The 10,867-nt window shown below is 45.4% G+C and overlaps 1 protein-coding gene across 2 annotated transcripts in view; it reads right to left on the reverse strand.

Annotated features, from left to right (window-relative positions):
* The window catches only part of ap2a1 (adaptor related protein complex 2 subunit alpha 1), a 58,130-nt gene extending 47,639 nt beyond the window's left edge, over positions 1–10,491 (reverse strand). For both annotated transcript variants that reach the window (XM_078531774.1, XM_078531773.1), the window contains exon 1: positions 10,268–10,491. In XM_078531774.1, coding sequence (XP_078387900.1) covers positions 10,268–10,334 — 67 coding nt within the window. In that variant the 5' untranslated portion in view covers positions 10,335–10,491. The remainder of the gene's footprint in view (positions 1–10,267) is intronic.
* Positions 10,492–10,867: the final 376 nt, after the last annotated feature.

Raw genomic sequence — 10,867 nt, forward strand, 5'->3', positions numbered from 1 at the left:
AGCACACACTGCAAATGAGGTGGTAAGGAGACAGTCTTCTCCCCTTGCTCATAAAATTAACTTGCATTTAATCAGCATCTTTAACATAGTAAAAAGCCCCAAGGTGCTGAACAGCAGCGATTACAAAACAAAAATCTGACACCGAAGCACACAAGGAATTATTACTACAGGTGAGCAAAAGCTTGGTCAGAGGTTTAAGGAGCATCTTAAAAAGGAGAGTGGTACAGGTTTAGGGAGAGAATTCTACCATAGGGCCTCAGCAGCTGAAGGATGACTGGTAATGGTAGAGAAATAAAAAAAGGGGAATCACAAGAGGCCAGAATTGACAGACTGCAGAGGCCACAGAGGGTTGTAGGAGCAAAATGAATTATTGTCTGTCTTAAGCCAGGTCCCAACAGTGATGGCTGTAGACCATATGCTGCCTCAAATCAAATTGCCATACATAAATAGGCAACCGGGAGCATGGCTTGAGAGAAAAATGGAAAAATACTCCACTAGTGCATTGGGGTGTTGTCCTTCTTAGGCAAGAGCTGAGGCACAGCAAGGGGTGGAAGAGAGAACTTTAAACAGCATTTAGCTTTGCTAAACCTGCCCCAAGTGTGTTTGGCTCCAACAATGGGTGATGGAAATTTTTTTTTCTATTCCATTTCCCTCACTGAGTCCAAAATTTGCAAGAGAGTGCTCATTCCACCCTTGTCAAATGGGACAATTCATTCAAATGCTGAGTGAATACAACATGTGCAAAACAAAATTAAACACAGAAAACTAGGTGAAATGCCAGGGCCCTCAGTGCATGACACCAAGGGTGTGGGGGAAAAAGCAGGAAAGATTCAGTAAAGTAGGAAATTGTGATTAAGTGACATTAAGTCTAGAGTTAGGTTTTAAAATCTAGACTATGTGGCTGCTCCAGTCAACTCTATGACTTGAGCATAGAATTAAGGCCAACACTTCATTGCAGTACTGAGGAGCTGCTGCATTGTCAGAGGAGGCATCTTTCAGAAGAGATGTTAAACTGAGGTCCTATCTGCCTGTTCAGGGGGATGTAAGTGGAAGCCATGCCCGTGAAGCACTTTGGACCGTTTATTTATTTAAAAGCCTATAGATAACAAGAGGAAGGAAAGAGAAAGGGAGATAAGGCATTACACAGTTTCAAAGTCCTGAATATGCAAGCACAGGAATTTGGCACAATGAGTGACAATTTCAACAGTGAGCATACAGGGAAAAGGAAGGCCGTGTAGATTGGCGTTTTATACAGTTTAGGAGGAATGAGAAGGGAAAGTAGAGTTAATGCCAACAGTTGTGCTGTTTACATACACAACGTTAAAACAATCTACACTAAATAGATGCTAGCAGTCAATCTGAGCAAGAGGTATGTTTAAGAAAGAAATTCCAGTTACTCAGATAACAGAGAACCATTTGACAATGACTTGCATTTATGTAGTGTCTTATCACACCATGCAGAAATGTCTCAAACACATTCCCTCATACATTCAAACAATTCCTTTATATAGGCTAGAGCTTTGGACGGTTCTACAAGATCCCACATTCAGCAATGAGATAATCTTCAGTTTGACATTGCACTCCTTCAATACTACACCAGAGTCTCACTGCAACATGTAAGAATCTGTGAGGGTTTGATAGGGTAGATGTTGACAGGCTATTTCCCCCGGCTGGAGAACCTAGAGCTATGGGATATGATCTCAAAAGGGGTCGGACCGAGATCAGGAGAAATTTCTTCACTCAGAGGAATGTGAATCTTTGGAATTCTCTAACCCCGAGGGCTATGGGTATTCAGTCAGAGAGTGATAGATATTTTGGGTACTAAGCGACCAAGGGATATGGGAATGGGGTGGGATAGTAGAGTAAGATCAGCCATGATCTCACTGACCAGGCTCAAGGGACGTTCTGCCTACTTCTACTCTTTTTTTAAAAATATGTTCTTAGCCTACTTCATGAGCTCTGGTTTAATATACAGTAATAGTTTAGTATTCTTTATGCATATATTGTATGTTGAAAATAGGGCTAGCTTCCCCAGTAACTTGCCATGCTACCAGTGTGGCACAGAACACAATGTCCCAGTGTTAACTCCTGATCTGAGCTGGAGTGATGACACACAAATGGCCCAAGCTACCAGGGTGCCCAAGACAGTAAATGGAGCCTTTCCATTTAGAAGGCCTAAGGTCCATTGCCAGTGCTGAACTAGTTGATCTGAGATCAGGTGGGGGCAAGAGATGTTGAAAGTGGTCTCTGTGCTCCGTGCACAAGGGAGGTGAGCATCAGCAATGGTGCTCAGTGCCAATCTGCAGCAAGGTGCGTGTGCATGTGTGTGGAAGATGATTGGCGACAGGCTCTCAACAGTTGTAGCTCTGTCAGCATTGGCAGTGATACAATAGAACTGTGCCTCAGCACGAGACAGCACCTTCAGGAAATGAAGGGAAAAATAACTGGAGTGAGGGGAACACACCCCCATAATGTTAAAAGTTATCAACCTTATTTTCTAAAGCATGTATTTTTTTTTTGGCTACCTGATCCAAATCGATCACCGAACCCCCACCCGGTTAAGTGCTCCTGCAAAGCCCTTCTTTAAACGCAACCAATCCATTCCCTCAGCAGCAGCAGCACCCCCCACAAACCAAACTCCTCCTTCCTTCTGTAAACACATCCATAATATTCAAAGTTCGATGCCTAATCACATTTCCCATCTACAACACACTAGATCCTGTTGGCAGATATTTGTGTCAGCTAATCCATTATAAATTCCCATGTCCACATTTGTAATGGAAACTGCCTATGTAATCTTGTCACACTGAAGTTACATCGTCCTGCCAGAAGTGACACTGTGGTCCCTCAGCTTTGTATCATCAACAAGAAAAATGCCTATAATCCAATCAACTCTGCCCTCTGTTTTCTAATTTTTCCTATTTAAGTATAATTAATATAAAACCAAATAACAGTATTTATTTTAATATAGGACTGGAAGGCATCTGCCTTTATTCCTTACCCTCTAACCCCACTAAATTTGATAACTGCAATACTACAGATCATCAACAAAAAATATATATAAATAGCTTATCTGCCTGCATCTTGAGTCTTCAGTTTTAATTAGGATTTGTCACATTGCCAGCGATTCCAATTCATTCTTTTGGGAATGTCAACCATAGAATTCTTTACACCTCTTGCAAGCAGTTCAGAGAAGGTTTACCAGACTAATATCTGGAATGGGCGGGTTGTCTTATGAGGAAAGGTTGGACAGACTAGGCTTGTATCTGCTGGAGTAAGAAGCAACTTGATTGAAACATAAAATCCTGAGGGGTCTTGACAAGGTGGATGTGGTGAGGATGTTTCCTCTTGTGGAAGAATCTAGAACTAGGGGGTCACTGTTTAAAAATAAAGGGTCACCCATTTAAAACAGAGGTGAGGTGAAATTTTTTTCACTCAGAGGGTCATGAATCTTTGGAACTCTGCTTCCACCACCTTTTCAGGAAGAGTGTCTCTGAATATTTTTAAGGCAGAGGCGGAAAGATTCTTGGCAAGCAAGGAGGCGATGGGTTATGGCGGGGGGGGGGGGGGGGGGGTAGGTTGGATGCAGATTTCAGATTTCTATCAGATCAGCCATGATCTTATTAAAGGGCAGAGCAGGCTCAAGGGGCTGAATGGCCTACTCCTGCTCCTTGTTCGCATGTTCCTCCCAAAATCTTCAATTTTTTTTTAAACACAAGTTTGGCACCTGTGTTTTCTTTCAAATTTCTTGAGTTTGATATATTAGCACCCTTGAGCCTTTGCCCAACACCAAGGTTGCTTAATAGGATCAAAATTAAAACATCCCTATCCTACCTACAGCGGTAGCACCCAAGCCATTCGCCTCCTCCTCAGTTCCCCACCTAGTTCCAGTCTGAAGGGTCAGCTGTGCTTCAGTGCAGCACTCTTGCCTTTGATTTAGGCCGTGTGTTTAAATCCCTGTCCAAAGGCTAGAGCACAAGATCTAGCTGACAATGCAGTGCCAATGCTGCGGGAGTGCTGCACTGTCGGAAGTGCCCTCTTTCGATTGAGATGTTAAACCGAAGCCCCATTTGCCCACCTCTCTGGTGGGCATAAAAGATTCTCACTATTTCCAAGACAAGCAGGGGTGCGCTCCCCAGTACAACACAAAAGGAAAATACTGCAGATGCTGGAAATCTGAAATTGAAAAAGTTTTTTTGAAAATGCTGGAAATACTCAGCAGGTCAGGCAGCATCTGGGAAAGAAACAGAGTTAACGCTTCAGGTCAATGACTTTTCATCAGAGTAGGTCATCGACCTGAAACGTTAACTGTTTCTCTCTCCACAGGTGACGCCTGACATGCTGAGTTATTATTGTGTTCTCCCCAGTGTCGTGGCCAGTATTTATTCCTCAACCAACACCAAAAAGAAAATTATCTGGTCATTATCATATTGTTGTTTGTGGGAGGTTGCTGTGAGCAAAATGGCTGCTGAGTTTCCTAAATTACAACAGCGACTATATTTCATTGGCTGCAAAACACTTTGGGACATACCAAGATTCTAAAAGGTGCTAAAGAAGTGCAAGTTTTTTTTTTAAAATACATGACATTTTCCAAGGTGGAGATGTTTTGAGAAAATCACATTGCTATTCTGTCTATGCTCACAACCATACAAAATAAAACTCCCACCAGCTAAATAACAGGACCCAAAATAACTGGTCCAGACTGACGTTGAGGTTTCAACAATGGATGCAGCCTGCCATCCTCGGTCTTTAATTACGGTTTTGATCAAAGATTTGGTTTTCTCCCCAGGGGTTTTGATGTTCTTCTATGCAAACTCCTGCAGCTGGGATTGCTGTTCTTAGTGGCTGGTGAGCAAACAGGGATGCACTGAACTTATAGAATTAAAAGCTGTAATTGCCCTGTGGGTTTCTGATTGCAGGTGGACCATTCAGGATGCGGAGGGAAGCAAAGTAGCGTGGAATCATACGCCACAGAAGGAGGCCATTGGCCCAGCTTGTCTGCATTGGCTTTCTTGAACAGTTAACCATTTAGTCCCAATCCCTGCCTTTCTGCATTTTGGTTCTTTCAATATTTATCAACTTCACCTTATAAACTATTCTGGTATTCTACCAGAAACAGCAAGAAATGATATCAACACTGTTTGCTGTGGGATAGGGGAGGAAGCTAAATTTCTGTGTCTCAACATTCTTAATAGCCTAGCAGGTAAAGCACCATTTAGTCCAGAAATTCCAAAATTAGACTCTGTGGCAAGGTAGGCGAGCTCAGACAGAATATAGCTGGAGAGCAAGAACGGGACTCGATGCTCCTGATCCAGGAGGGAAGAGTAGTAATATTGTTTAATTTTTGCCACAATTGATCACCGGGCTTGTTGGAGGGTAGGGGTAAACAAGAAGAGAAACTATCTGCTAGGCTTCAGGTTCTGATCACTATTCAGTGACACCCCCCCCCCCCCCCCCCCCCCCCCACCTCCACTGTCTTCACACAGGATTGCCTGGCTGAAACACAACGCTGTTTACAATTGTAGAGTATCTACTCTCATTGTCTAGAATTTCATATGCAGAAGATTCACAAGTGAAATGGTGAGACTGGGAAAATTAAAATTCAAAGGGTTGTCACTGTACACAAATCACAAAGTTAACATGTAGGTACAATAAGCAATTAGGAAAGCAAATGATATGCTTTTCTTTATTACAAAGGAATTGGAGTGCAAGACTAAAGAAGTATTACTGCAATTGTACAGGGCATTAGTGGGATCCCACACCTGTAATACTGTGCACAGCTTTTGTCCCCTTACCCAAGGAAGAATATACTTGCCTTGAAACGAAGCTTCACTGGACTGGTTCCTGACATGAGGGATTGGTCCCATGAGGAGAAATCAAGTAGACGGGGCCTAAATCCTCTGAAATTTTAGGATAATGAGATGTGATTTCATTGAAACATCTACACTATCAAGCCCCTTGAGAATTTTAGATGCAGGAGGATGCTTTTTAGAAGTATGTTCTTATGTCAGTCTCAGAATAATGAGTCGCCCATTTAGGGTCAAGATGAGGAAAAATTGCTCCACTCAAAAGGTTGTCAATCTTTGGACTTTTATTTTAATTCTTTCACTGGATGTGGCATCACTAGCTAGGCCAGCATTTGTAGCCCATCCCCAACTGCCCTTGAGAAGGTGCCAGTGAGCCGCCTTCTTGAATTGCTGCATTCCATTTAGTGTAGGTACACCACAGTGCTGTTAGGGAGGGAGTTCCAGGATCTTGACCCAGTGACAGTGGAGGAACAGCGATATATTTCCAAGTCAGGATGGTGAGAGACTTGGGGGAATTTACATCTGCTGTCCTTCTAGGTGGTAGAGGTCGCGGGTTTGGAAGCTGCTGTCGAAGGAGGCTTGGGGTTTTGCTGAAGTGCATCTTGTAGGTGGTACAACTGCTGCCACTGTGTGTTGGTGATGGTGGTTGGGATGCCAATCAAGTGAGTAGTTTTGTCCAGGATGGTGTCAAGCTTCTTGTGGAGCTGCACTCATCCAGGCAAGTGGGGAGTATTCCATCACACTCCTGACTTGTGCCTTGTAAATGGTGGACAGGCTTGTGGGAGTCAAGTGGTGAGTTACTTACTGCAGAATACCCAGCCTCTGACCTTGTAGTCACAGTATTTATGTGGCTAGTCCAGTTCACTTTCTAGACAATGATAACCCATAGGTTGATAGTGGAGGATTCAGCGATGGCAGCGCCATTGAATGTCAAGCGGAGTTGGTGGGATTCTCATTTGTTGGAGATGGCCATTGACTGGCACTTAATCAGCATAAACCAGAATATTGTCCAGATCTTGCTGCATTTGGACATGGACTGTTTCAGTACCTAAGGAGTCACAAATGGCGAACATCAAGGCTCCTTTGACAGCACCTTCCAAACCCACAACTACTACCATCTAGAAGGACAAGGGCAGACAGATGGGAACACCACCACCTGGAAGTTCCCCTCCAAGGCACTCACCATCCTGACTTGGAAACATATCTTCGTTCCTTCACTGTCGCTGGGTCAAAATCCTGGAACTCCCTCCCTAAAAGCACTGCGGGTGTACCTACACCAAATGGACTGCAGCAGGTCAAGGCGGCAGCTCACTACCACCTTCTCAAGGGCAATTAAGGATGGGCAATAAATGCTGGCCTACCTAGTGAAGCCCACATCCCTTGAATGAATAAAAAAACACCGCACAATCATCAGCGAACATCCTCACTTCGGACCTTATGATGGAGGGAAGGTCACTGATGAAGCAGCAAAAGATGGTTGGGCCGAGGATACTACTTTGAGGAACTGCTGCAGTGATGTCCTGGGACTGAGATGATTGACCTCCATATCCAACTTCCTTTCAGCTAAGTATGACTCCAACCAGTGGAGAGTTTTCCCCCTGATCCCCATTGACTCCAGCTTTGCTCGGGTTCCTTGATGCCATATTCAGTCAAATGCTGCCTTGATGTCAAGGACAGTCACTCTTACTTCACCCCTTCAGTTCAGCTCTTTTGTCCACATTTGGACCAAGGCTGTAATGAGGTCAGAAGCTGAGCTGCCCTGGAAGAACCCAAACTGGCAGTGAGCAGGTTATTTATTTACTTTTCTCTCTTCTTTCACAGGACGTGGGCATTGCTGGCTAGGGCAGCAATTTTATTGCCCATTTCTAATTGTCCTTGAGGTGGTGGTGGAAAGTCACCTTCTTGAACCACTGCAGTCCACGTGGTGTAGGAACACGCAGAGTGCTGTTAGGGAGGGAGTTCCACGATTTTGACCCAGCAACAGTGAAGGAAAGGCGATATATTTCCAAGTCAGGATGGTGAGTGGCTTGGAGGGGAACTTCCAGGTGGTGGTGGTATTCCCATGCATCTGCTGCCCTTGCCCTTCCAGATGGGAAGTCATGGGTTTGGAAGGTGCTGTTGAAGGAATTGACTGAGTAAGTGCTATTTGATAGCACTGTCAGTGACACCTTCCATCACTTTATTGATGATCAACATGGGGCGGTAATTGGCTAGGATGGATTTGTCCTGCTTTTTGTGGACAGGACACAGCTGGACAATTTTCCACATTGCGGGGTAGATGCCAGTGTTGTAGTACTAGAACAGCTTGCCTAGAGCACAGCTAGTTCTGGACCATAAATATTCAGTACTATTGCCGGAATGTTGTCAGGGCCCATAGCCTTTGCAACATCCAGTGCCTTAAACCGTTTCTGGCTATCACATGGAGTGAATCAAAGACTAGTATCTGTGATGCTGGGGACCACTGGAGGAGGCCAAGATGGATCATCCACCTGGCACGTCTGGCTGAAGATGGTTGCAAACGCTTCACCCTCATCTTTTGCACTGATGTGCTGGGCTCCTCCATTGTTGAGGATTGGGGTATTTGTGGAGCCTCCTCCTCCAATGAGTTAAATGTCCACCACCATTCATGACTGGATTTGGCAGGACTGCAGAGCTTAGATCTGACCCGTTGGCTGTGGGATCGCTTAGCTCTATCACATGCAGCTTCTGCTGTTTGGCAGCCCTGTGTTGTGCCTTCTCTACCACAGAGAGCTGTGGATGCTCAGTTATTAAATATATGCAAGATAGAGGTTGATGGATTTTGGATGCCAAGGTCATTATATGATATAGTGATAGTGCAGGAAGGTGGAGTTGAGGAAGGTCACTATTATCAAGTGAATGTCATAGCAGAATCAAATGACCTACTTCTACTGCTATTTCTTATGCCCCAAGTGAGATACTGGATGGCTGGTAAAATGCAGGCATATGCTAGATTTTACAGCAAATGAAACAGCAAAATAAGGGTACAATCTTTCAAACCTCAACTACTGATGTGAGCAGACAAATCCCAAACCACCTCATTTAGCAATTTTGTTCAATGAAAATACTGAAGCAGACATTGGGATGTCCAAATATCACTTGTCTATTTTGGGATCGAGTCATATTGTTTGATCTGGGTATAGAGTTTGTTTAATGAGCAAACTGTTTAATGCACACTGATGGTCATTGGGGAGACCAACAGGAAAGCGTTGCTGGTCCTTGTCAATCTACTGCTTTGCAAAATTAGTCCGACACTGGTCTGAAAACTGGATCAACAAAGATTAGCACAGAAGTGGTGAAGTGTGCAGTCATTAACGTTTACCAGTGGTCACATAACAGAGCTGTACACGTGACCCTGATGTTGGTGATCAAGGTTCAGTACCAATCTAAGCTATTGAGAAACTAGGAGACAGTGCAACCAGAAGCCTCTACAACAGGACTGCAGTGGCTTTTGATGCATTAACCAGAGATTTGTGATGAATGCACTCTAGAACTACACAACACCTTCACCAATTTTGGCTTACTGTAGTGCTGTTACTGCATTAACCTGAGTAATCAATCTCACCCATTTTGTACCGTTCCACTCAAGGGGACTGAATCCTGTGAATTTACCCTTCTGACAGGCAGTCTCCATCCTGCAACCCACCTTTAAAGCACTCTCTTTTTCCCTCAGATTCTGTTAACAGAATATTTCATTTTTAGCACAGGCAATCGTTGCTGCATTTAATACATTTGCCTTCCTGTCCCACTAACATCCTGGGTTGGCTAGGGCAAGGGATGCAAAGGACAAATACAGGGTTAGATTCCCTGCTTCTAGTCGTAAAATAATTATGGAAATTGAGGGAACTCAGGGTTTGATCTGCTACGTTACCAGTGATTTTTCTTGCCTGGTTTAAAATGGAGTGCTCTGCCCAAATTCACATGGCATTCCCACTCGGCAACCACCGAATCACCTCCCCCGACAATCCACCCAGCACCTGAGCCATCAAGCGCCCGCCCACCCAACCCCACTTTCAGTTAGCGCAGGGGGTGGGGGTGGGCAGCAGCCACCGGGCAGGGTCCACAACCGCCACCGTGACCCCGCCGCAGCTGGCCGGCAACCTCGCCCGCTATCAAAATAGGCGGCCATCGGGTCCGGATCGGGTCAGACCGAAAGAAGGTTCCGGAACTACCGCCACCGTTGCCAGGGGGGTGACAGCGCTCCGCCGCGGCGTGATGTGGAAACCATTCCCCACACCCACAACCCAACACACCCACACAGAAAATTTACATTTGACAGGAAACACATTGTACATTTACCTATATTAAACCCTTAAATTAAACAATTAATTAATGTAAGGGTTTTGATACCTTCAATAAAAAGGGGGCCAGATGAATTATAAATGGGCTGAAGGGCTTTGCCTGCCCTCCTCCCCCCTCCCAGTCCATCTGCAACCACTTACAGTTCCTAATGTCCGAGATAAACACCGCCAGCCCCCTCATCCCGTCGCCTTTGGACACCGCCGGCATCTTCTCGGCTTACAGACTGCCGCCTCGACCCAGGAGAAACGGGCGAAAGGAAGCGGGCGAGCGGCAGGATCTTTTACAATGAAAAGATTCACAACCAGGCCTCGGTCTGCCTGTCACTGGGCGCCTGGATCAGCAGGCCGGAACTGGGCGGGAGCCTCGCCGCCCTTCCCTCCCGCCCGATTGGGTCAGCTGCCTGTCCGTCACGCGCCCCCGGGTTTCATTGGGTAGCGCGGTGTCCATCAGCGATGGGCGGGATCTACTCGCCGCCCCACACCTTAAACCACCCCCTCCATGTTCATTGGTTATCACGCTTGTCCATCAAGATATGCGCCCAGGTTAGTGGTCAATGTGCACGTCAGTCATAGGCGGTGGCTGAATCTATTGGCTGGTGATAGGTTCTGTCCCATTCATGGAGCGGGACCCACACCACTTTGGGTGCTGATTGGAGGACACATTTGTCAATTAATACTTTCGACGCTCTGATTGGCTGGAACAATAACAGTGGGGTAGGCGGGTTATCCTGTTGTCATGAT

This window comes from Cetorhinus maximus, chromosome 29 (assembly GCF_964194155.1).
Source record: "Cetorhinus maximus chromosome 29, sCetMax3.hap1.1, whole genome shotgun sequence".
NCBI classification, from domain to species: domain Eukaryota; kingdom Metazoa; phylum Chordata; class Chondrichthyes; order Lamniformes; family Cetorhinidae; genus Cetorhinus; species Cetorhinus maximus.